Here is a 27,106-nt window from a genome sequence, read left to right as displayed (position 1 = left end):
CAGAAGCCTTTCAGCCCACATCTGGATCCCTCCACACTTGGATCCTGCTGGGCTGAGCCTGCACACCCAAACCTGATGCACCTGGCGCAGAGGAGCAGGGCTCCAGGATGTTTCTGGTGCAGGCCTGGCCCTTGCACTGTGCCAGGGTCAGATGCAGCCTCATGGCTGAGTCCCTGTACCTGGAGAGGTGGGGCTTTAGGGTGATCTCCCATCTCAATGCAGCCAGTGGCCTGCACTCCTGACAGCCATGCTGGAGCCACATTTATTTATTGACAAATAAAATTTGCAGAATTTTAAAATATTGTGGGCATAATTTTTAATTTTTTGGCACAAAATTATCTCAGGAGTATCTTGTAGAATAAGCCCTTACCCCATGAAGGGAAGAAAGATGTGACAACTGACAAGAGAGAAGGATACAGCCTGAGCTTCATTTAGAGATAATCTGGGAGGATACAGTTTGATCTCGGACTCATTCTGCTATACCGAAAAATAGTCTGATTTTCTGACTGGTATTGTCCTTTGCAGTTAGAAGGCAAGAGCACATTGTATGTCTGGGGAATTAAGTCTCAGTTTCAGAAAAAACACAGGTAAGTGGACTAATTAGTTTATGGGAAATTCTGAAACTACCCTGGGGGTGAATTTCGAATGTAGTTGTGAAGAGACTGTCCTCATGGAATACAGTGTATGGCAGATCCTTCATTAGTGCTCTCAGCTGACCTACCCTGCTGACTGAGGTGTTGGTCACAAGGAATTCAACTTTCATTGACAGATGAGACAGGGTGCAGCTACTAGTTTGAAGGAACACTTAGTGAATGCTGAAAGTACAAGGTTCAAGTCCAGCGAGGAGCAGGCTTCCTTCTTGGTGGGAAGGTTCTGATTAAGCCCTTCAAAAATCTGTTAATCAATGGGCGAGTGAAAATTTAATAACCATCTGATGGTGGATGGTATGTACTGATTGCTGCCATGTGGACTTGTACAAAAATAAGGGAGTCACTTTGAGAGAAAAAACAACAGTCCAAAATAAGAGGAATATCTGCTGACTCAGGAGATGTGTATTTCTGCTGTACCCAAATGGACAAATGTTTCCACTTGGCTGAACAACATTTCCTGGAAGACTCTTTTATGCTATTATTAAGAATGCTTTGTATGTCCTCAGAGCAGGAACCTTCTAGGGTTGATGTCCATCCAAAAACCAAGCCAGAAGTGTTTTGGGGCTGGGAGGCTCGATCCTGCTCTTCTCCTGGGTCAAGATAATTGGGAAAGGACTGGGTGCTGATTGGGGGCCAAGATGACATTTGTGAACCAAAATTGTTTGGGCATGTTGGGGGCAATTAGGATGACTCGTGCCTTGTCATAATGAATTTTCCATAAGACCAGAGGTAGCAGCAGTAAGGTAGGAAAGGTATTGCTCAGATGGTCTGACCAGGGGAGAAGCAGAGTATTGTCTTGAGAGTATAGTCCAAGAGCACCTCTTGAACAGTATATGTTACATTTCTTGTTCTTTTGGGAGGTGAACAGATTTCAGTTGGGGGTCCCACATTGAGTGAAGATGCTATTCACTACTGAATTGTGCAACTCCCACTTGTGATTGATGGTGAAATGCCTGCTAAGCGTGTCTGCCAATACAGTCTGAATTCCTGGAAAGTAAGCTGCTGACAAGGTGATTCGATTCCTAGTACACCAGTTCCTCAGGGTGACTGCTTCTACACACAAAGGGATGGATCTCACCCCTCCCTGTTTGTTGAGGTAAAAGACAGTTTTCATATAGTCTGACATTATAGGACACGGGGGAATCAGACAAATTGCAGAAAGGCATTGTGAGTTTCTCAGCGTGCCCAAAGTTCCAGAACATGGATGTGCATCCTGGCCTCTTGGGGTGTCCAAGTGCTCTGTGCCGTATGACTGTCAATGTGGGCTCCCCAGCCTAAGAGGTAGGCATCTGTAATTATTTTGTCCAGTGATGGGAATAGGAAGGGAATGTCCACATATAACTGATGAGGATCATTCCACCATATTAAAGATGATGCTACCCAAGAAGGAACTATCCCTATGGTATTCATGCTTTTTTGTTTAGTCACTATGCTGTTTAGAGTCATGTCTGAAGGTAACAAAGGTGGCGTCTGGTGAAAGGGTAATGTAAGTGCATGAAACCATGTACCTCAGAAAGGAAAGACAAGTTCTGATTGGAGCTTGAGGGTTGCACATAACTTGGTCTATCAGGTAATTTTTTGTTGTGACTGAAACTCTGATGTTCACCACTGTCATATAATTATGATATCTTTTGTACAAAGTATGCCTTGTGAGGTATCATTTTAGAAGTCTTGATCTGTTGAATATTAATATCCTTCAGGTACTGTCACCGTCTCATGCACCAGCCACACATCTTCTCTCCTCCCAGTCCCTTCAGAACGAACAGGAGTTCAGATACTTATGCTACACCGGAAGACGTCCTCCCTCTTCCTGGGCCTCAGTTTCCCCAATCATCAGGACTTTCTTTCACTGGGGAGATTTTGACTTCGCATGGGATGTTACCTGTGATAGAAGCCTGGAGGTATGTGTGTCTCACCTAAGGAGCAGACACACAGTGTCTGTCCAACATCAGCATGACCTCCAGCAGGAATGGCAACACTGGAAGCCCGGTGAAGCAGGCATACTGGAACTATGGCGGTTCAGACGTATGGATGAATGGTAACTATTTTAACAGGCAAAAACAGAACTATAAAAAGAATTTTTTCTAACAGAAAATAAACAGGGAAAGAAAGGGTAAGTAACCATAACTCATCTACTAAAACTATTCTAAGAAGACGCTATTCTAAGCACTTAGAAACTGTTTTTGCACTGCTTGGAGCTCTGTCTCAGGCCAAGGACAGCTGAGAAGGAATTGATAGGGGTCAGGTCACATGTGCTAGACAGGTGCTGACAGTGTGAGACAGGGATAGTGCATGCACAACCCAGACAAGCACTGCTGCTGAAACTCTCCGAAGGTGCAGGGGCACATTCACCTGAAGTGGAGCACCTACAGAGACACTTCTCAAAGAAGAACTATTAACTATGAAGAACTATATACAAAACGCATTAATGGCAATCTTTGAAATAGTTCAGATTCAAGGAAATCCAAGGAGAGCTACAGACACTGGAGGTTCCGATCCAAGTTCTGCAGCAGTAAGAAGTAACTGGAAAGCTGGTCGGTTTCCTCCACCCTTTATGCCCTCAGTTGGGAACAGAAGGAGGGCAAAGGCATATGCACGGACCAATGGACACTGCTTGCAAGAATGCTCTGACTCTGTGTGCATGGAGAACATACATAACCCACAGTGGAATACAGATAAGGAGCAGAACTCAAAGAACACCTGTTTCACTCTATTTTATATTAAATTCAATTTTTAAATCAATATGGACTTCAGTAATTTTACAGCCCTGGGGAAAAAAATATCAAATTGCTGGATAGGGACTCTTTTTTCCTGAAAAAATACTGCTAAAATTCATGGGAAAGATTCTTTCTGCACAGCCTGGCCCCTGGAAGCAGCTGTGGCAGTGTAAAAGGACTAGAGAATCCCTGGATCTGGTCAGGGGAGAATTCCCCTGGCACAAACACTGCAAAAGCAGGGCTCTCACAGGTGGAGCCAATGGTGGGAAAGATGGGGCTCCAAGACACAGAACTACCAAGTTTTTGGGCAGCACTGCCAGCCATATGCAGTTTACTTTGGATTACCATAATGTAGGCAAGCCCCAAGAGCTGCCTAAATTATGCTGGGGGCTACACTGGCCACTAGAAGATCCCAGAATAAGGCCACAAAAGGTATCCTAAAGTCACTTTAGTTCTGTCTTCCCCTGAGCGCGACTTCTGTGCTGTGACTCAGAGGTCCAGTACAAAATTACACCCTATACTAGAAAAAATCCCTGCTTATTCTAATTTGTGCTTTGAGTTGAAACAGTAACAAGAACTAAGGCTGTGGTCCTGTAAAGACTTATGCACTTGTTTAACTTTGCTGTGATTAGTCCCACTGAAGTCTCACAATGCATAAAGTCAAAGGTCCATAAGTCTTAGCTGGATCGGGCTTTGAGATTATTCATTTCTAATTCAAAAAATGAGTCATTAGAACATTTTACAGGTATTAGATTTAGTAAATCATATACTACATTCTAATTACTTTAGAATTTCTGAAGCCATGAGTAACCATTTAATTCCCTTGAATTTTCATCTTCACAATATTCTGGCGTTTTAAAAACAAGTACTACCTCTTCTGTTGTATGAAAATGATGGCATAGTTTTGGAGATTCTGCATATCCAGACTTACTTCGAATCTTTGCTCTACACATTCTCCTTTTACTATTTTTTATTTTTCTAAACAAATGACTGAATTCCAGTGGCATGGGTATGTAACTGTCATAATAGAGATTTCTAATTTTTCTTTTCCTTTTGTAAATTTTATAATCAAGATATAATTCAATTTTTTTGTCTTTTTTTTACTTAAGAAAACAAACTCTTGATACTGAACTTGATTTTGCTTGCTATTTTGTCTCTTCATTTTGTGCACAGGTACACACACACAAAATCAGTGCTGGGCTCCCAGCATAAGGCTTTTAAAAAAAAAACCTGTCTAAGCAAAAAACTTTAAATAATTTGCTTTGTAAAGAAATTTCACAGGGTAGCGTAATCTAGTTTTTGGAGCAGGGGAATGGGAGTCTGGAGTCACTTCTAACTGTAACTTTGTCACTGCTTTACTGTGACACCCTGGGCAAATTACAACCTCACTGTGCCTCAATTTGGTATCCATCTATAAAATGAGTCTAAGACATACTTTAGAGGTATGTTGAGAGCCTTAATTAATGTCTGTAAAGCACTTTTAAATCCTCAGATGAAATAAGTAATATTATGGAATTATCAAGACTTTGAATTGAAATAATGAAAAAAGTTGGTCATATTTTGGAACTTGATGAAGTCCCTTTAACTATTCATCTACTGACTGCAAAAGACAACAATACTCTTTAATTGAAGAGTCAGAATAAGACTCTGTTGCTGAGCTATTGTGCTACAATGATCTGATATCACAATCCCTTCTCTCTCATTTATAACTGTGGCCTCAGGAACCAGATAAAAGTAGTAATTAATTATAATATGCTGTAATTTAAAGGGTCCAAAAGAAATGCTGGAAAGCAGATGTGGAGGATATTTCTAGATGTAATAACTTACCATATATACTCATTCATAAGCCGAATATTTTTGGTAAAAAAGTGACGCACCAAAGAGCGGCAGTCAGCTAATAAACCGGTCTACACCAAAATTTGATCATTTTAAACTCTATGGAATTATTGAATTGAACATCTAATACATTGTCATTTTGTTTATCTGAAGTGTCTGCAGGCATGAAGCCCCTCAGAACGGCGAACTGCGGACACAGGGAGCTGAGGGGCTCCATGCCTGCAGATACTCCAAGTAAACAAAATGTCCTGACCTGCCAGTAGGCCGGGAGCCAAAGTTTTCCAACTCCTGAAATATAGGGTCAGGTTATGAAAGGCTCAAACAGTTTTTGCTATTTTTACCTATCCATTTTGAGTGGTCGCCTTATAAACGAATAGGCTAATGAACGAATATATATGGGTAACTGTAATACCTAGACATTAATTCTCATGTAACTCTCAAATTGTAATAGGTAAAGTGTCCAACCTCAGAGAATTGCTTGTGCATGGGCGCCACATACAATTCCCAAGAATCACCAAATCTTTTCTGTACTGAGTTAGAACTGCCAACAGTAATAATAGCTGAGAAACATCTACAACTGCCAACAGCATCATTTTTTCCCCCCCAAAACCAGCATCAATGGAAAAGTTCTTAGGTTAAAGCAAACCCATAGTCATTTTAATTAGTACATTTATGCTTTCACAATCTAGTTACTGTTTTATGAGTAAAAATATATATCAGTTCAAGCAGTGATACGATGATTTTAGAAGATTAAGCATAAAAAGGCACATTAACGTCTAGTTCTAATATTGTTTGAAAGTTGTCTAGCAAGAATGGAACATAAACAGTCCAGTTATGTTTTCTTTTTCTTCTCCAAATTCCCTGCTGAGAAGCTCACATGCTGGCAGTGTGCTCAGACTGTCAGAAGTAAGAAGTACTACACTCAGCTATAATTACTCATTTAATGTCATACTGGAAGTACAGCACAGCTGTGAAAGAGAGACCACCAGGGAGTTCCACATTATCCCTGTCTCACTTAGAGAGGGCAAAACTGTTTGAGGCATGAATAGGAAATGCCCTCTAATAAAAAAAAGAAAGAATTAAGGAATAAAAAAGTAAGCAGCAGCTGTCAGAATCTGACAACTGTTGAAATGTACAGTTTTTAAAATTCAAGACATCTGTAAATGTATGTTATGATACCTGTTGCCATGTAAGTGATGATTTTATTGTTAAAATATCTCTCCTAATATAAATCACAAGAATTATGTGTCAAGGTGAAATCTAAGGGATGGGACTGGATCACAAAATATTTAAAATGACGTCAGAACTTATCATTAACACATCAGGAGATTAAACAGGTATGACAAGTCAGATGAAAGAAAAATTGAGAATGGTGCAGAAAGCAATAAAGTTCTCAACAATTAGTCATTCCAGTTGGCCCCTCTTCCAGAAAAAAATAATTTTTGACTCATGATGACTATTTTATAGTAGAAAATCAGAGACAGAGATTGAATATGCTTTTCTTACTGATTTATTACTTTCCTGGTGCATTAAAGTTCTTGGCATAACAGATTTCCTCTTACTTACAGGCATTGTAATTGCTGAAGAAAGATGTACACAAAAAGACACTGAGCATCACCATCATTTTGGTGAATATTTTTGAGCTAGGGTGTCTAAAATTTTGACTCCCTATTAAGCACCTAGCTCTCCTGATTTTCAGAGGTGCTGAACACGCCCAGTTCTGAATGATGTTGACCTAGAGTTCCCATTGAAATTGCACAAAATTATTTCAATGGAGCTGTTAGTGCTCAGCAACTCTCAAAATCAAGCTCCTCATTTGAGTGCCTCAATGTGAATTTAGGAGCCTATCATCATTTGAAAATTCTGGCTTAGGTGACTTCCTAAAGGTCACATAATAAATCTGTAGCAAGACCTGACTTCTTAGCCCTAAGTCTTCACCACAAAAGCCTCCTCTCTCTCTCTAATACTTCCTTGTTGCTCAGATACAATATCTATGGATGGATTAAGAATACATTATTAATTGTGAGTCTCTCATTCTGAATGCAATTTCAGGGCTTTATTACTGCAGAAGGTGATTTTAATTAGCATCAGGATAAAACTTGGCAAATAAGTTACCACACCAGATAAGGTATGAGATACTTTTATTTTTTGGTTGAATCAGTTAAGCAATTTCTTTAAAGATACTTAACAGGAGAGGGAGACATATTTTGATGATGTCAGAGGCTTCCATGAGAACTAACTAAAAATGGCTCACTTTTCTTTTTAAGCTACAATTTTTCAGACACACTTACATTTTTCAAGGGTATTTTGAGACACTACTACTGAAGATGCAACCTTTGAAAATGTGGATGTAAATTTAGTTTTTAAAAAGGTATCATCTTTAGTTAGCTCTCTTAAAGAAGCATCTGACATCACCAAACATTTGTTTCCTTCTCCACTCAGCATCATTAGAAATTTTTTTCTAATATGCTTTCTATTTCGTGGCAAAACAGAAAATAAGTAATGTTGTGCATTGTTTACCTTTCTCACTCATAAGTAATGTAGCCATCACAAACTCATGCCAATATAAACTTTATACTATACCCAGGCTTTGACTCTGCAGTAGGATCCACATAAGGGTTCACCCACATATAATCCAGATTCTACTACTCTACTTAAAGATATAAAACAAATATTTTGTGTAAAAACACATTCAGAGATGTAAAAGATTGCACTTTAAATAGTAACCTTTAAATATGAATAAAATTACTTTGGGTTAAAACACTGCAGAACGTTAAGGCATGAACCAGAAGATACTATCATCTAGATACCACAGTGATTTGGATCCTGTAAGAATCTATGGTAAAGATCAAAAGAAGATTGCGGTATACTCTCCTGGCCCTTTTAAACTGACCCAGCTCAGGCAGACTCTGGTGTTCATAGAAAAAAGAGTAACGTAAAACAAAATAAAAATGAAATTTTTCCATTGATCAGAACCATTTGCAAAACAAACTTTTTTTTAAATGGATCCAAGAAATGCTGTTCTTTCTGCAAAGCTTAGATTCTGCCTGAGCCCTGCCAATTATTTTTTTAAATGTACATAGCGTGCTAATCTGTCATTTTATTGGTGCATCACATTGCCTTTGAGGATGTTGTAGCTGCAGAATATTTGGTCTCAGGCCCTGATGCTGCAGGCGCTCTCTGCTCACAACACTCACTGAATTGACTGCAACACTAGGCCTGCTTTGATCTACAATTGACATATCAGATTCCTTTTTCAAAAAAAGTACCATTTCAGCCATTTAAATATTAACTGCAGGTTTTTTGGGCAGCATTTTTATTTGTATTTTTCAGGTTACCATTAAATAAGGAAAAACTATTTGAAATCAACAGTGAAATCCTGGTGTTACTGAAATCAATGAGTTTTATGACAGATGTCAGTTGGGCCAGGATTTCACCCTACGTTAAAATAAGGATAATGGGCGGGATTTTTGAAAGTGCTCAGCACTGGTCTAATTCTATTCCCATTAATATCAATTATCATTGACTTCAGTGGGAGCAAAGTTAGGTCAATGCTTAGTGTTTTTGAGAGTCCTAACAGATACTAACTGTATTTGTACCAACAGGATATATTCCCCCATGTGATGTAAACCAATACTCTACAGACTCTCTACAACACGAGGACACTCAGAGTTAGACTCCATTGAAATCTGAATATCCTTGATATTGTCTGATTTTATATTATCTCAAGTGTTATTTTAACATACTGGGATGTTGGTTTTTTTTGCATTTATATTAAATTATCACAGTGCTGACAGCAGATGTCTTCACTGTACTCTAGCTGCCATTCCAAAACAGTGGAGAGTTAAATTACTAAGGTTTGAAAACATGAGTGGTTGTGCTATAAAAATAAAAATAGACCAGAAAAATAAAGACAGTTCAAGCTGTGGTCTTGAGGGATCTCCTGCAGAAGGGAGAGAAATGCAGATATTGGCTGTCATGATGATTCCAATTCACATCTGGGAGCTGCGAAATGGATGATGCTGAAAGAAAATGCATGAGTATCTGAACTGTCCAGTCATTTCCTCTTGGAAGGGAGAGAAAAATAACACTTAGCAGAGAGTTTCTCATGGGTCTAAAACAAAAGCCTCTATTTGAGTCATGACGTGCCGTTAGTAGCTTTCACCGCTACAGCAGTTGATCACGTCCGTCTCAAACTCATCAGTGCCGTCAGTGTGATTTACACAGAAGGGCTCCAAAGCCTGGAGAGGACACCGTAACTAATGCTCCATTTAAACAAAATACCAAAGTGGGTCCTGGGACAAAGCAAAGTAAGGTCTTTAACCCCACGCTGCTATGTGATCCCACACAGCGATATAATTCAGGAATTCCTTACAACTGGGGGAAGGGGAAGTTTAGAGCTTACTTATGAAAACAAGAAAATAAGTAGACTGCATTCTTAATCTTTTCCAGTATTTTGAAATTCAAATGGCTAGGAATCAATTTACTAGGTCATATATAACATATAGTGGAATATTCAGTTTCCTGTATATACCTGCAACAATTGCTCCTGTATCTATTATTCAGTCAGGGCATTTGATTACAGATGTGAAACCATTAATAAAGTGTGGATCAAAATTTTGTTTTGTAATTAAAAAAGATTTAAGAATTAAGTTTATTTTAAAATCAACAAGACTGAAGTGCCCAAAAGAATTGAGATGACATTGATGGAGAGATAGAATAGAGAATGGAGATCTTACTTTTAGCGAAACATTTTCAGTAGCTGATTCCTAACTTATACCCACTAAAAATGAGTGGGAACCTGTCTTGTGGGCACCAGCCATAACTGCATATGCATACAAGTCTGTTACAGGATCGCAGTTATCCAGCTTGCACACACAAATACAGGCTTTACTTGTAAAGCTGAGGTGCCCACATTTCAAAATTTGTCTCTTAATGTTACAGTCACACTAGAAAGGATGTCATTTCTATCAAATAAAATGGATTATCCACAAGGCTACAGCATGAAAAGTGGCAAGAAAAAAAAAGGGGAGGAAGCAAGAAAAAACTTTCCGATACCACGATCACAACAGTAAGCTTTTCACATGGCAGGAACAGAAGGAGCTGGGAAGAGGAGAGGAAAAAGGGAGGATAGGTGGAGAAGAGGTGGATTAGTTCACTTACCTCTGATGTCATAATCTCACTACAGAACAATGGACTGTTCGTATGGCTTCAGTAGGTGAAGCAGAGTTGAGAAAAGAGGAGGAAAGAGCAGTAGAACAGAAGGGGAAAGAAAGGTTAGGTGCACAAGAGCACCAATCGTACTCGTCCTAAAATGGGTTAGCAGCTAAGTAACTGGACGAGACATGCAAATTCACCATACCTTTTCTTTGTCACTGGCTTCTCTAGCCACAGTAGAGCCCTGAAACAGAAAGACTGGATCTAAAAATGTGCACGTAACAGGAAATCAAATTTAAAACTTTTAAGATAATGGACCAGAACTGGGCACAGAATGGGTTGGCAAAACTATGCCCTGAACCTGAGGACTGCTTGGCAGAGATGTAGTAAAGTGGTTATTTTGCCACAAACAGCTCAGGTAGTTTTGCTTGCTGCAATATTTTGAAGAGGCTAGAGGATGACACACATGAAGGGGACGAAGTACGTTTAAATCATTGAGTGTTCGACAGCCACTCTCTTCCCCCTGTAGTGTTTTCTCTCCTCAGATCTCATCCTACTGCATCTTAGTAAGACAACATCTGGGAGGCTCATCTTCTTTGACAGATTTCTAACTTTTGTATGCTTATATTTTGCTGTGTCACTATGGGTTGGAGAATACATGATAACTAAACTATTTCAACACTTTGCTAAGACATGCAGAATGCTTTACAAAATGAATTACTGTGTAGTATTTAAAATATTAGAAAGTACAAACAAAAGCAATAAAAGCACCCTATAGCAGTACTATGAAATATAAAATTAGAGGGGCTCTAAAGCTAAAAAGAAAAGGAAAAATATGAGATCAGCAGTGGTTTTATCAAGACTTTACCAGTAGGATTTAACTATGTTTGATGAAGGGGTTTTGAATGCTGTTTTAGAAGTGTCTTTGCTCAAACTAGTGAGCAAACATGCTTGTGCATTCTGAGTAAGCAGCAAGAGACAAAGAAGGGATGTTCCCTGGATTGTGAGCTCCTTGGATCAAGGATTGTCCTTCTGAAGTGCTTTGAATGTACCTCCCACACAGTAGTCAATGCAGGAAATAAATAATGGTAAGGATGACAATAAATAATTAATGTGTTTCTACAGCATGCAGACAACAGCCCCACAAGATCTAAAGCATTTACTGGCTCTATTTTTGTTTCATTGTGTATGCAGTGTGGAGAAATGCTGAAAAGGAGGACACTATCTTTAGTGATCCTCAAAATTCATAGCCTTACCTTTCTCTAAACGCATTTTAAATCTAAATACTTCAATGTTTTACCTGGAGAGATATCTGGGGAGCTGGATGCATAAAACAGATGTATGGATAGTGGCCTTTAGCTATATTATATGGCAACTCAGCAGGGATTTCATTACTCTACATCATAAGTTGCCAAAATATTCAAAAAAGGCCCTTTGAATTAATTAATTAGTTACACACATTTTATTTTGTGTTCTGTGTCGTATCACTCCCATCCATTTCCAGGGGCTACTTGTCAGAAAGAAAGGTCAGTTAAGAACCAAACAAATAAAAAAGAAAAATTGTAGAAGCTAAAGTTAGAGGTACACTTGAAATTAAGCTCATTGCAACAATATCAATTAAATGTAGTTTTAGGTACTATCCTTGTCCCTTAATCTTGCCAACTTTTGTGATTTTACAATCACACTTTCCTACTTATAAAAAATATTTGTCTTTTCCCTCTTGCTGTGCAAAGGGCATTCACAAACAACTGGGGACACTGACTATATACAGAATGTGGTCAAATGCATGAAGTAATCAAACTGAAAAATTTTTTACACCAAACTTTTGGTGTCAGTTTTCAAAAGCACTCAGTGTTGGCCTAATTGCTCCAACAGATGTCAATGGGAGTTTTACTACTAATTTCAACAGGAACAAAGTTAGGCCAATGCTGAGTAATTTTGAAAATCCCACCCCTTGTCTCTCAGCTCTTTTAGCTATAGTAACCTTAGATGTTCCTTGTAATCCAAAGCAGAAAAATAGAAGCGTAAATTCTAAATTGGTATGTCTTGAAAACTTTCAGCTAATACAGTGGACTCTGCTCCCATAGACTTTGCAAGCACTGTAACATTAAACAAAGTTAGAAAACCATGATTATTTTCTCTCTACTACTACTATGTCCAATGTCATTATAAATTTGTCTGGTGAAAGTTCATCCTGATGAATAAACCTAGCCTCTGAAACAAGAATTTTCCCATCATCACCAAAGTACTTTTGGCCTCTCCTCCTTCAACTGGACAAATTAATAGAAATACAGAGGTTCTGGAAAGATAACTAGCAACAAATGCTATTTACAGAAATGCTAAATGTGACTGACTTTTTCTTTAAAATTTCTTTTTGTTATGTGCTTGTATATTGAGTCTGTATAAAACTAGGGTGTCCACATGCTACTGCAATACAAATGAATGACACATTTATATAATAACAGGAGGTTCCTATCAGAGCACTCTAGGTAACCCTACAAACACTTAAAAATGCAATAAATCAAAGAAGAAACACCAGTCCCATAATACATATACATAATATTAAATAATCAAGCAGCACACAAAGAACCCAAATACTCCATTTTTGGAACAAGGCTGATTATGGTACATGTTGACTGTATGTCCACTCTAACCCTTACCCATAACTGAGATAGTTTTGTCTAAAATTAGACAAACTTGGTGAGCCATGAGTGAGGGAGGCATTCCAACTACTGGTTTGACAAGGAAGGTGATAGTTACAGATGAGCAAACCAGTTCAAATAAAATGAGTAATGGCCTCAAACTTGAAATGCCTCTGTATTTCCAAGTTTTGACCAAGACAAGAATATAAAATAAGGAGAGCATTTCTCTTCGTATTTCAAACATGGTCAAGCCAAGAAGTATTGGAAATTTTTTGATAAAATTTTGAACTGATCAAAGATCATTCGTTAAGCATCTGGACTTTTGGATGCTTATCTAAATTGAACCTGCCTCTAAATCTTTTATAAATCATCCATCTCTAATTCCGCCAACAAATTACTAACTCATTCTTTAAAATATCTTTGGAAGGCTCCCAAAACGTGTGTGCTTTTGGTTAAGTACAAACTTCTGTATCTCTGCTGATCAAGATACGGCATGTGTCAGTTGGTTAACTTAAGATGGGCTAAAGGGCAGCATGAATGTGCATCTCCATTTGAGAGAGAGAGAGAGAGAGAGCGCGCGAGAGACAGCGTGCGCGCGCGCATCCATAGCACAATTAAGAAGTATTCCCATTCTCCCCTTTGTAATCTCCTCATGTTTTACTCTCTCCCACAGAGGCCATAATGCTAGACACTGATGAGCCAGTTCTTGAACAACTGTTAGTCAGTTCTGAGAAATCAGCTTGGACGAAACATTCAAATGACACCTTTTCCAGGTAGCTATTTGTCTGCAATAGGTGGGGGTGTAAGAGATGACTCGCTATGCAGTATGACACTTCTCTCAGTAATATACAGTACTAAGTAACAATCTTTGAATAAGCTTGCAGACATACTTATGTAGTCAAATGTGTGGAAAAAACAGTTACCCACCTTTTATAACTGTTGTTCTTCAAGATGTGTTGTTCATGTCCATTCCATTCTCGGTGTATTCGCACTCACGGGTGCGGTCGTTGGAGATTTTTGCCTTAGCGGTATCTGTAGGGTCAGCTATGATGCTCCCTTGAGTGTTGCGTCCATGCACTGGAATTTCAGGCCTTGCTGGCCCTATACCCTCTCAGTTCCTTCTTGGCCTTCTTCTTTGGTACCGGTGACAAGGAATGGTGCAGAATGGAACTCAGTGCCGGGGGTGCACTTTGCTCCAATGCTGAAGTGCTCGGCAAATCAAGCCGGGATGGCTCAGAGGCTGGGTGGAGGGCAGACTCCATCAGGAGGGCCCTAAGTTGAATGTCCTGCTCCCTCTGCATGCAGGGCCAAAAGCTTTTGCAGATATGGCCCTTGTCTTTTATGTGTGCTCCCCCAAGCACTTGAGACAGCTGCCATGGGGGTCACTAATAGGGACTGGCCTGTTACAGTCTGTGCAGGGCTTGAACCCCAGAGACCTAGGCATGTCCTGTCAGGGGCAAAGTCCCTGTTGGGACTCTAACTACTAACAACTAAACACTGAACAGGTACTTAACACTAACTACTGAAGAAGCAACTATACACAAGGTCTTAAGGCACATAGTCCAAAGGAGGAAAAAACCGCTGGACCCTGCTAAGGAAGGTGCGCCAACTAACCACCATGGGTGATAAGATGGAACTGAGAGGGCACAGGGCCAGCAGCCCCTGATATACCAGTGCACGAGCGTGGCACTCAAGGGGGTGCCACAGCTGGCCCTATGGATACCACCACAGCAAAAATATCGGACGACCGCACATGCGGGCACATGCACACCTAGAATGGAATCGACATAAGCAAGCCCTCAAAGAAGAATGACATTTATCTAAATAATGTTTAGAAATATAATGAGACTCTTTGGGATGAAAATTTGAAAATACATTTGAGCAATTCATTTTAAGTATTATATATTAAATATTGGCTGAATTAGCAATAGTAGCCAAACATTTTAGAAAACAGGTGAAACATATTGGGTAGAAGTATCAGGCACCAAAAGTTATGTACTGTAGCATTCGGTCCAACTCTTCTACCTTAATTTCTTTTAAATATCAAAAGAACTATCACTGTGAGAACTATACAAGTGACAGCTATTTCTATTTGAATGACATCTCTTAAAATGTTAAAAAAAGCCCTTTGCAAAATAAGCAGCGGCCCCCCACAAAGCTGATCAGGGGAGTGTAGAAAACAGGACTAGATTACTATTATTACATTTTCACAGTGGTTTTTAGTTTCAACCATTAACAATTAGTTACATTTAGCAAACATACTCTGCTAAACCACTTCCCTTAAAGCATGCATGATACAGCTTAAATGGCGTTACTTGTATAAAAACGTTTTCCGGTTTAGCTGACCACACTTTTCTTTATTTTAGAAGTAACCAATATAACTTCTGAACAAAGTTCATTTAATAGATTTGATTGTGCTTTGCAACAACCAATGTCTAAAACACTCAACAGAACAGTTAATATTTACTTCAGCGATTTTAACTACTTTAACAATTATTTATATCCAATGTTATTTCTTACCTTTAAATCATATTTTCTATAAACAGACAAACGATGGCTGAACACATTTCTTGTTACAATCATATATATCTCAACTCCATCAACGGTAAGCCGGTACATGCCAAAAAACTGGGGAAGAAGTGTAATCCCATGACACTCCACAATATACTGCAAAGGACAAAAGAAAAAAAAGAAATAAAACTTTTTAAAAACTCAGATCCAGAGAGACAAATACATATACAGCCTGTATGTCGTGGGTGGATACACAAACCATTGAAAAAACAAGTCTCCATACACACTGCATCCACACAAAACCACTGTCATAGGCAAACCTTTAAAAAGTTGTTATACTTGTAGACCAATGTCAAAAACAAAATCCTTTTTATATTAACAGCATTCCTTATAACATTCAGTTTCCTTGGCTTTTCAGAATAGGGTAGACTCTCTTTGTGTTAGTTGACAGCACTGTATGTTTTATTAGTCCAAAATCAGCACAATTTGATCTCACACAAAGGAGAAATTGTCCTTTCAAACACTACCCCACTTTGTTTTATTCTCTGTTGTACTGCATTTTGCCTTTAGCCTGTAGATACTTTGGTACAATTTTTCCAATATTTGTTTAGTATAGTGTATGCTTATAGTGTACATAAAAAACAAATAGTATCTGTGAATTCCTTTGTGCTAGTTCCCATGTTAAATCAGCACCTCAGGATTACACAATCCACTTCTAGCAGGCAGAAAAAAAATGTAGAATACATGTGTTTTTTATTTAGAGAACATTTCATCTCCCGATGTTCCTTCACAGATAGAGAATCTGTCGCCCTACAGACACAGGGAGCTCCACCACAGTTCTGATATCACCTGCCTTTCAACTAGTAATTAAGAATATTGTAGAAACAGTATTCAAGGAAGCATAAAAGTACAGAACTTATCAAGAAAAAAAGTTATTTAAGAAGGAATGATAATTTATTGTGAAAATATATTATCAAGTATCCAAACTAGAGTAATCCAAACATGAATTCAAATACCTTTTTCCTGTTGCCTAGAAAAAAGATATGAAGAAAGTTAGGCCAGTCTGTATGAGACAAAAGAAAAGGAAATGATAGTGTTTCTCTATCTTATTCTTATATAAGTCTCAGAGGGGCCTAAATAAAAAAAAAAAATCCTTATAAACGGGGAACCAAAATGCTACCAGAAGCTTCTACTAAAAGCAGAAACAGCTACAGATGAGCAGTGTTCAGTGAAAGCTAAAGCCTCTGCTTTTTGCAACAAAATAATCATCGCTGTCAGAGTACAATCTTTTGAAATGTAGTTGATTTTACACCAAGTTTCTATGGCTATGTCTACACTATCAAGCTTACAGCTGTACCGATGCAGTTGTGCTGCAGGAAGAACGCTCATATAGCTGCTTTACGCCAACAGGAGAGAGTTCTACTGTCAACCACCTCAAAGAGCGGCGGCGGCAGCTATATCAGTGGGAGAAGCTCTCCCACCAACATAGCGCTGTGCACACTATGCCAGTGAAACTTATGTCGCTCAGGAGTGTGTTTTTTCACATCCCTGAGCAATATAAGTTTTGCCAACATAAGTGATAGTGTAGACATAGACTAAAACATAGCAGTTTAAACCATTTGACAATTCTCAAATTCAGACTACAATTAGATTTGAAATTATGTTGGCATATTTCTAATAAGAAGCACATTTAAGTGCAGTTTTCTAGGAAAGTTCTTATCAGATTTCAAATCAACAAGGCCACACAGATTGGTGTCTCTCTAGTGGAGCTCTGAAGATTTTCCAATTCCTGAGTGCTCTGCTAAAATCTAGGGAATTCTCTCACTCATTCTCCCTAACTTGATATTAGGTTTTGGAGACACTAAAGAAAGAAATTCTGTTTATTTTAAAATTTTAGTTAACTCTCAAAATGATCCTGAAAACAATCATGTCCAGCAAAAACTGAAGGAAAACAGGTAAACAGCAAAGCTGGAAGCTTACTATGAGCTGAGCAAATTACGACTAAAACTGAATCACTTTACGTGCTAAACAGTACAAAGAAACTGAAGATAAAAGCTCAAAAGATGATTTAATCAGTGCATAGTGTCTAATATCTCATTCTGTATCCATTTGATCAAAGGTCCTGAGTTATAGAGGAAAAATTGTTGATTACAGGATTGTCATTAGCCTTGTAAGCATGCTAAACCTATTACTGGGCATATCACTCATTTTAGCTACAAATATACACACACAAACCTGGTATTATCTTCCAGATTTTAGCACCACAAATTAACATTAGAAATACCAAAATTGAGGTAATAGAAAACTTTAGCATATTTAAAAGTCAAGTCCCCATTATCAAGCAGCATCTTCTATTACTGTGTTATGTTCATCATTATGTGCCCAATATATATTGCAAAGGCTAATGTCATATATTTGTGCTTTAGCAGGTTGGGAGGTGTGCTCATAAAAACAATTTTCTAGATTAGGGGTCGACAACCTTTCAGAAGTGGTGTGCCGAGTCTTCATTTATTCACTCTAATTTAAGGTTTCGCGTGCCAGTCATACATTAACATTTTTTGAAGGCCTCTTTTCTATAAGTCTATAATATATAACTAAACTATTGTTGTATGTAAAGTAAATAAGGATTTTAAAATGTAATTTTAAACGAAGCTTCTTAAACATTAGAATGCGGAGCCCCCCCGTACTGGTGGCCAGGACCTGGGCAGTGTGAATGCCACTGAAAATCAGCTCACATGCCGCCTTTGGTATGTGTGCCATAGGTTGCCTACTCCTGTTCTAGATGCTGCCTCCACTGGGATGATTGTTTTCCATGATGACCCTGAAAATGGAACATCCACTTGCAGAAGAATTTCTGTGCTGGAGAAACTGTTCATCGACTGTTCAACTGTTTAAAGTCAATCCATCTAAAGCACTTATGGCCCATATTACTATGGTATCTGAGAGCTTGCGTGGTAGGGAAGTGCTATTATCCACAGTTTACAGACAGAAAACTGAGAATAATGGACTATATTCACAAAGCTATTTAGGCACCAATGATGTTCTGAAAATGCCTGTTCAGCTGCTGCCTATCTCTGTAGACACGTAAGTTTCTGCTGATAAACTCCCAGAGGCACCCAAGTTTCCACTGGTGGGCATGCACAAAACTGCTTAAGTGCTGACTGTGCAGAGCATGCCCCTGTACTGGTGAGATTCTCAGATCGGTGAAATGTCCAGTTTATCTCACATGTGCGACATGATCCTATAGGCATATGCTGAGCAGGCCTAGTCCATATGCAAGACAACAAGGGACTATTTAGGGCATGCTGGCTAACAAATGTCCCAAAATAGGTGAATGCTTTAACAAGTGGGCTAAGATGTGGAACACCCAGGTTTAAATCCCTACTCTGCCTAATTTGGAGCAGGGACTTGAACCCAGGTCAACCATATCATGGTGAGGTCCCTAACTGGGCTACTGAGTCAACTTCTCAAGTTTTGTTCTCTCTCTGACCAAATAAATATTTAATTATTCATAGAAAGTGTAACTGCTTCAGCAGAAGAGACTGAGAAAGACTGCCCACAAATATCCAATAGTCTGGTAGTTATGCTATTCAACTGGACTGTGGGAAATCTGAATTCAAGTTCCTGCTCCAAATCAGGTGGAGATTTGAAAACAGGTCTCCCCACTGCCCAGGTAAGTGCCGTAACCCCATTGGTGCAATGGGGTCTTTCTCCCATGTAGTCTGAGCTTCTGTATAACACAGGCCACTGAACTTCCCATTAATAATTCCTCTAGCTAAATTTTAGAAAAACATCCAATCTTGATTTTTAAGTGTCACCGCCAGCAATGGAGAATCCATCATGACTCTTAAATTGTTCTAATGGTTATTTCCAAGGGCTGTCATGGATTTTCCATCACTGGCAATCTTTAAATCAAGCATAGATGATTTCTATAAAAGATGCACTGTAGGAATTATTTTGTGGAAGATCTACAGCCTGTGTTATGCAAGAGGTCAGATTAGACCATCACTATGCTCTTCTGGTCTTGGAATCTATTGAAAGGGCTGACCTGACTTAGGTACCTAAATCTAGAAAAGGGTTAACAGTTGTGAATCTCAAGTGGTGAGCAGTACCTTCCTCCAGCCTGGAGTTAGGGGCTTAACTTCCTGTGAGAGGTTGAGCCTAGACCTCACCCCTCCCCTCAGCATTTCCTACTAGCTAGCTTAGGCAACTCTCCACTCAGCTTCCCAACTTCTGTGAATCCTTTTTGAAATCTAACATTCTCCATACAATGTATGGAGAGCACAGGTGCCTAGCTCAGGGCTGTCAATTCTACTGGGAGGCAGGGTACCCAGGAATCAGGTGTTGCAGCACCTAATCCCTTTGTGTACCTAGCCCTAAGTGATTTGCCCAAGGTCATATAAGAAGTCCATGGCAGAACAGGGAATTGAACCTGGGTATCTGGAGTCCCAGGCTACTCCTCTAACCACTGGAAAATCCTTCTTCTTCTAGCTGTTAGGGCATGGTTTGAGAGTCAAGAGACCTGTGTTCAAGCCCAGCTCTGTTACTCGCTGTGTGACCTGAACAAGTCACTTCTCTGTGCCTTAGCAACCCCATCTGTAAAATAATCTGTTAACATTGCATACATGCAAAGTAGCCACAGTAGGTATAAAACCAACTCTGGTTCACTTCCTGAAACTCATATCCCATGTAGCAGGTTATAAATGAATCTTTTCTCTTATGGGATTATGTAAGAGGAGAACAGAGTGAGACTTGATTTACGTCCTACTGGATTATAAAGTTAAAGCTAGCTATTTGTTAGTACATTTCAGACGAAGTAACCAGTTTTGACTCTACCAATAGAATTCTTTATATTAGCACCTTCCCCTAGCATAGCTCAAAGGACTCTAGGAAGATTAAAGAGGTACTTAGCTATGCCACTGCAGAGTTTTAAGAGGCCCTCTTCTAAAAGCAGAACCTGCTCCATAACTTTTTCTTTCCTACTTGTTGCTGACTGAGTGTGGAGACTTGTGCAACTGCCACTTGATAAAATAATACTAAATTACCCCAAACTTTCCATTATAGCATTTCTTATTTTGATGGAGAGAGACAAAGGGAGAAATGCCACTTGCAGCCATAATCTAGGAGGTTGGTCTAGAACTTCCTACCTTTGAAACTATCAGTCCCCCATTTCTGCATCACAGAGGAGACAGAGAGAGTCATCTGTTTGGGTGGGAGCACAGCAGGACTTGCATTGGTGGCTGTGGTTGACAGATTTTCAATTTGTCCTTCTTGATATAAATGAAGTAACAAATTAGTCAACTCAAGTGCTTTTTAGGAAAGTTTTCCTGAAGTTTCCCACTCAGAGCTGGGATAAAAGTGAGCCTAAAAAATAAGCCAGTATATGCTTAGCAGGACTGCTTAATTTCAGTGTAAAAGAAGACCTTCACTCCTTTAATAATAAAGGCTAATTCTTTTTTAAAGAACATTAACAAAATTCCATCAAGTAGCCTTGCTAAAATATTTATAATACTTAGCTAATAATACAATTACAAGTCCTTATGTGTTTTAAATCCATTTTCTTACATGGATGTTGCATGAAACAATCTACTATCCATTTTCCTTATTACTTTGGATATATGATTTTTCTCCTAGATTTTCTTCACAGCACAAGGGTTGTATTACATTTAACAAAATAAAGTACCATCAATATATGGGCACATTTGGCCTGCTGTGCATCCAAATATAGTTTTAAATAAGCAATTATATTACCTTTTTCTTGAACACAAATCTTAAAGGTGAAATGAGTTGCAAACATTTGTGATCTTAAATTCTCCTTTCTGTGCTATATGAACTAAGTCTCAAAGTTCTTCTCAATCCAAAATCTCTCTCTGCCTCTTTTTGCATTAGAAAAAAAAAAAGAGATCCTGGCTTTCACCCTTCTTGCAGGATGACTTTGGTGAGCTCTTAGGCGGACTGGAGTGGTGACACAGGATACATAATTGCAATGGTGACACAGGAAGAATAAATTGGGCCCTTTCCAGATCTTTTCTGATATATAAAGAATGCCTCAAAAAAAAAAAAAAAAAAAAAAAAGATTTTCTGCTGGATGACTTTGGCAAAACCAGCCTGATGATATCACAGGTGGCTGAATTTTGATCTCTAAGTGCCTGAATGGAGAAGAGCTATTGACAGTCTAAGATTCGACATCTCTTTCTCACTTAATTATGTACTCTGCAAATGCTAATTCTGAATGTACTCTATATTTTCTATCTCTACCTTATTATCCCTTTAAAATAATTATATTTACAAAAAGGCTGTCAGCAAAGTGGCAAAAGCTATACTAGTCTTATATTATACATTTCTTAAAATGGCAATAGTACAGATTAAAGCAGCCACAGGAGGAGAGGGGGAGATGTAAATTGATTAGTGATATAACTTCAAAAATATTTTGAAGACGTTAAAGAAGCAACAGTAGACACTGCTCCTTTGTGCTCATTCTCCACTTTCATTTCCTGTTCCTAGACAGCAGGAAACAGCTCACTGTATTGGGGGGAAAACAGGTTAAAAAATCCTAATCTTGGAAAATTTAGATCAGAGAATTATGTTATAACAAATTACTGTTTCTAAATTAAAGAAAGAAAAAAAGAACCTTACATAGGTTTACACCAGGGGTAGACAACCTATGGCAGGGGTGCCGAAGGAGGCATGCAAGCTGATTTTCAGTGGCACTCACGCTGCCTGGGTCCTGGACACTGGTCCAGGGAACTCTGCATTTTATTTTATTTTAAATGAAGCTTCATAAACATTTTAAAAACCTAACTTACTTTAAATACAACAATAGTTTAATTATATATTATAGACTTATAGAAAGAGACCTTCTAAGAACATTAAAATGTATTACTGGAACACGAAACCTTAAATTAGAATGAATGAATGAAGGCTCGGCACACCACTTCTGAAAGGCTGCCGACCCCTGGTTTACACATTTGCTCAGGATAGAGTCGAGTGCTATTCTTTTATCAAGCCCTACTGTGATGGAATTTATTCCACTGATGAACTATTTAACAGGAAAATTATCTGATGGACATGTAGCTGATCCAGTGAAGGGATTCATTAGCTGAATTACAAGACAAACACAGAAAGTAATGAAAAGTTATAAATACAAGAGATATCTGCTATTCATCATGGGTCTTGTAAAAGCTGTGAAAGACATCTCACTGCTCAATCATTCGAGATTTAAATGAAATTGCACTCATTTAGCTCAATTTTTCATGAACAGTTCTGAGGCACAAGTCCATGACTCTCAGTCCTAGAGCCTCAGGAGAACACAATATTTAGTTTTACGTATCAATCTGAAAGTCCGGCTAGAGGACCACCAACTTTTGCGTCTGTTCAGGACTCAGATCTGACAGCAGGAGCCTGCACCCTAACATAAAACACTGATTTCTGATGATAATCTGCAGGTTTAATACCTCTCAAATGTACAACATTCGGGGTAAATATTTAACTACAGGTGAAATCCTGGTCCTGTGGAAGTTAATGGGAGTTTAGCCATTGACTTCAATGGGCCAGGAAAGAATCCTAAGTATTTAAACTAAATGAAGTAACATAATAAATGTTAACTGTTCATAATTTTAGTGTAAGCACAAAGGCCCACATTATGTGTGGAAAACACCCTGTGCAACTTCATGATTTGCATGGAGTTCAGTCAGCACAGAATTTGGCCCAAAGTCTTTTCTCCACTCCATGCAAAATCTCCCACAATGGTCTTTCATGGAAGAACACCTATGAACCTTTTCCCCTTGCAAGGTTATAAACACACACAGAATCACACTAATATTCTAAAGAATTTAAGATTCTTAACTTAAATTTTGAATATAAGTATCTCAGCACATTGTATTCCTCATTTTGCTATTTTGCTCCAAAATTTACTCCATCTTCTCTGCGCTTCTCCAATATGTTGGAGAACTACCCATCTTGGGTTTGTTGAATAGTGGGGTAATGTACTGTACAGGGAGTAACTTCTAAAGTGTTGCACATTAACTGGTCAACATAGATGCTATAAGTACACTCAATGTTCCTTAGTATGCTTTACCGTAGTGCTGTTTGAAATAGTATTATGTTAAGCGAACTAATGAATTTTTAGTGAGCACCAGGAGGGTCTACACTGACTAATTCATGTGCAACACACAGTGTTCTTTAGAAATCACACACTGTAGTGCACATTAAATCCTCACTGTGTTGACAAGCCCTTAGAGTGATATCAGAATATCCTTTTGAGCACTTACAGTAGAACAGACAAAAATCAAGTGCAATTTGATTGAAGAGTTCTCTTTTCTTTTCCAGCCTCCTATTTTACAAGTGGTTTATCCAGATTCCTTGGCTGCTAATCATCATCATCATCCTCTGGTTGAAAATTTTTCTCCATCTCCAGTTTCCCTCATCTGTGCTAAAAAATTCCTCCTCCATCACCTCCAGCAATGGCTCTCAACCTTGGACTCAAAACCTCGATTCCACCTCCCACACAACGAATCCGTGCTAGCTCCTGAATTCCACACAGTCTTGCACCATGCTCTCATGTGGTTTGTCTTCTCTCACCTATTTTCTGTGCATTTTCTTTCACCTACCTTTCTACCATCTTTTTTCTTTTCTGACCTCTGTCTGACTTTGTGCATTTTTCTGCCTTTATTTTCTATTTTTTTTTTTTTTGCTGTTGCTTTTTATCTGGTTTCTTTGCTCTCCATCTCCTTCCACCCACCTCCAGTCTTCTCCATTCTCCAATACCTCTGCTAACTGGGCATTCTCCCTCCCTGTCCACTGCACTGCACAGCGCTGGTCACTACAGGCTGTCTGTTGCCATAGAGACAGCAGGCAGTGTAGCCGGTACCACTGGTATGTACAGTTACCTGGGGAAAGGGAAAAAATATGTAGTCAGCAGGGGCAGCTACTCATGATGAGGCCAGAAGGGTGGGTATACCATAGAGTAATCTTGTGCCCCTTGATCCCAGAGGCTTGGAATCTTTATCCATAAGATATTTTATCTGCTTCTTGTGCTCTGAGCTGGCTTCCAAGTTTCTGTCATAGTGACTTCACTGACGCCTCCTCCTCCTCCACTCTTAGCACTAGCTGCCATTAGGTCCCTTCCTGGATCTCATTTTATAGAAAATCTCTACGTACAAGCAGTGCAAGTTCACCTGATGCACTCCAGTGTCACTCCTGACCTCCTTCAGCAAATATGTCGTCATCCCAGCCCTTCATTCACCCTCATTGAACCTGGGTGTTTACCACTTTTACACCACTGGCTGGCAGCAATTTAATCTTTGAAGTAATCCTGGTACATCTGGAGGACGATGATGTCTGGGTTAAGTCAGATTTAAAAAACTGGCTCTGGTAGGTCCACTGCTAGCAATTTATTCCACTTGACACTGTTTGTCTGCCCCTGGAAACTATGGTCATTGCTATATCACTTGATAAATCCAGCCAACTGCTCCCTCTCTCAATCTCACAGAATTTAAAATGCTGCAATCAACTTCAAGTCTCTCTTCTAGTTACTGAGCCATCTCTTTTTATGTCATCACAATGCTTCCAGAAGCTTCTCAAGTGTTCCTCCGGCCTTCCTTCCTAGTCAGGCAACCTACGGTCACATTCTCAAGTAACATTTTTTCCTCCTTGTACTTTTTATTCCTGTGTTGACTTTTGAATGAGCCTCAGGGATCATTCTGAATCTATGCACTCAGCTAGTTAATGACTCACACTATGCACAAGTTTAATAAACTTAAAAAACAAAAACAAACAAACAAACAAAAAAGATTCTATGCTAATACATTCAGTTAGAACTTGACCGTCTTTTGTTCTGTGTGCCTACAAAACCTAGCACAATAGGATCATATTCCATAACTAGGGCTCCTAGGTGCTACAGTAATACTAATAACAAACTATTGTTTTTCAGTACCCATGTACCAGTGTGTGACAATATAACGTGGATAAAGAAGTGGAAAGTATGCTTACAAACATATGTGGGTGAGATCTAGAGCTGGGAGGGGTCGCAAACACTTTGGAGGACAGGATTAGAATTCCAAATGACCTCGACAAATTGGGGAATTGGGCTGAATTCAACAACATGAAATTAAACAACAACAAATGCTATGTACTATCGTTAAGAATAAACAGTTACCTAGCTTTCGTAACTGTTGTTCTTTGAGATGTGTTGCTCAAGTCCATTTCATTCAAGGTGTGTATGCGCCCACGTGCACAGTTGTCGGAGATTTTTGCATTAGTGGTATCTGTAGGGTTGGCTGTAGCACCCCCTGCAGTGCTGCGCTCATGCCCTGGTATATAAGGCACCGCCAACCCTACACCTTCTCAGCTCCTTCTTGCTGACAACTCTGACAGAGGAGTAGGAAGATGGGTAATGGAATGGACATGAGCAACACATCTCAAAGAACAAGTTACAAAAAGATAGGTAACCTTTTTTCTTCTTTGAGTGCTCGCTCATGTCGATTTCATTCTAAGTGACTTGGAAGCAGTATCCTTAGAGATGGGCTCAGAGTTCACAGTCCAGCGGCTTGCAATACTGCTCTACCGAAGCCAGCATTGTCCCAGGCCTGCTGGGTAAGTGCATAATAGGACATGAATGTGTGGATGGACAACCAGGTGGCCACTCTACAGATGTCCTGGATAGGCACTTGAGCTAGGAAAGCTCCCGAAGAGGCTTGTACCCTGGTTGAGTGGGCAGTGACAGTCACTGAAGATGGCACCTTTGCCTGATCATAGCAGCAGTGAATGTAGCCAGTGATCCATGAATAAATTCTTTGAGTGGATACTGGATAACCTTTCATCCTGTTGGCCACCGTGACGAATAAGTGGGTCAACTTGCGGAACAGCTTGGTCCTTTCAATGTAGAAGGCTAACACCATCCTGACGTCTAGGGAATACAACCTATGCTCCTCCTCCTCCACCTTATGGCTTTGGAAAAAAGACAGGTAAGTAAATGTCCTGACCCTGTATGAAATGGTGAGACCACCCTGGGCAGGAAAGCCGGGTGAGGCTGCAGCTGGACCTTGTCTTTGTAAAAGACCATATAGGGTAGTTCCAAGGTAAATGCCCTAATCTCAGAGACCCAAAGAGCAGATATTATTGCAATCAAGAACATGACCTTCCAGGAAAGGAGAAGGAGACAGCAGGAAGCCAGAGTCTTGAAGAGGGGCCCCCCCATGAGCCATGACAAAACAGGATTCAGGTCCCACGGAGGGATGGGGTCCCTGACGCGCGGATAGAGGCGTTGAGGCCCTTGAGAGACCTGGCAGTCATGTCTTGAGTGACAACCGACCTACCCTCGAGTGGCAGATGGAAGGCTGAGACAGTGGCCAAGTGGACCTTGATAGATAAAAGGGACAGTCCTTGGAACTTGAGATGCAGAAGGTAGTCCAGGATTAAACTGCAGCAAGGCTCATTCAGGCCAAATGCTTTTATCAGGGGTCCAACAAGCAAACCGCTTCCATTTGGCCAGGTAGGTCACACTAGTGGAGGACTTTCTACTGTCCAACAGGACCTGTTGGACACCGGCCGAGCACTCCTGCTCCTCTGCATTTAGCCATGCAGCAGCCAAGCT

At 39.5% G+C, this 27,106-nt stretch overlaps 1 protein-coding gene across 4 annotated transcripts in view; it reads right to left on the bottom strand.

Annotated features, from left to right (window-relative positions):
* The window catches only part of PIP4K2A (phosphatidylinositol-5-phosphate 4-kinase type 2 alpha), a 207,756-nt gene that overhangs the window by 21,153 nt on the left and 159,497 nt on the right, over positions 1 to 27,106 (bottom strand). For 3 of the 4 annotated variants that reach the window (XM_032775653.2, XM_075062290.1, XM_032775655.2), the window contains 2 exons: positions 15,523 to 15,669; positions 10,566 to 10,604 (listed from right to left, as the gene is read on the bottom strand). In XM_032775653.2, coding sequence (XP_032631544.1) covers positions 10,566 to 10,604; positions 15,523 to 15,669 — 186 coding nt within the window. The remainder of the gene's footprint in view (positions 1 to 10,565; positions 10,605 to 15,522; positions 15,670 to 27,106) is intronic. The other variant, XM_032775654.2, reaches the window with a different exon arrangement.

The sequence above is a fragment of the Chelonoidis abingdonii genome, chromosome 2 (assembly GCF_003597395.2).
Source record: "Chelonoidis abingdonii isolate Lonesome George chromosome 2, CheloAbing_2.0, whole genome shotgun sequence".
In the NCBI taxonomy this organism is placed as follows: domain Eukaryota; kingdom Metazoa; phylum Chordata; order Testudines; family Testudinidae; genus Chelonoidis; species Chelonoidis abingdonii.
The sequence above is the reverse complement of the archived record's forward strand: the minus strand, read 5'-3'. Positions and strand labels throughout refer to the sequence as shown.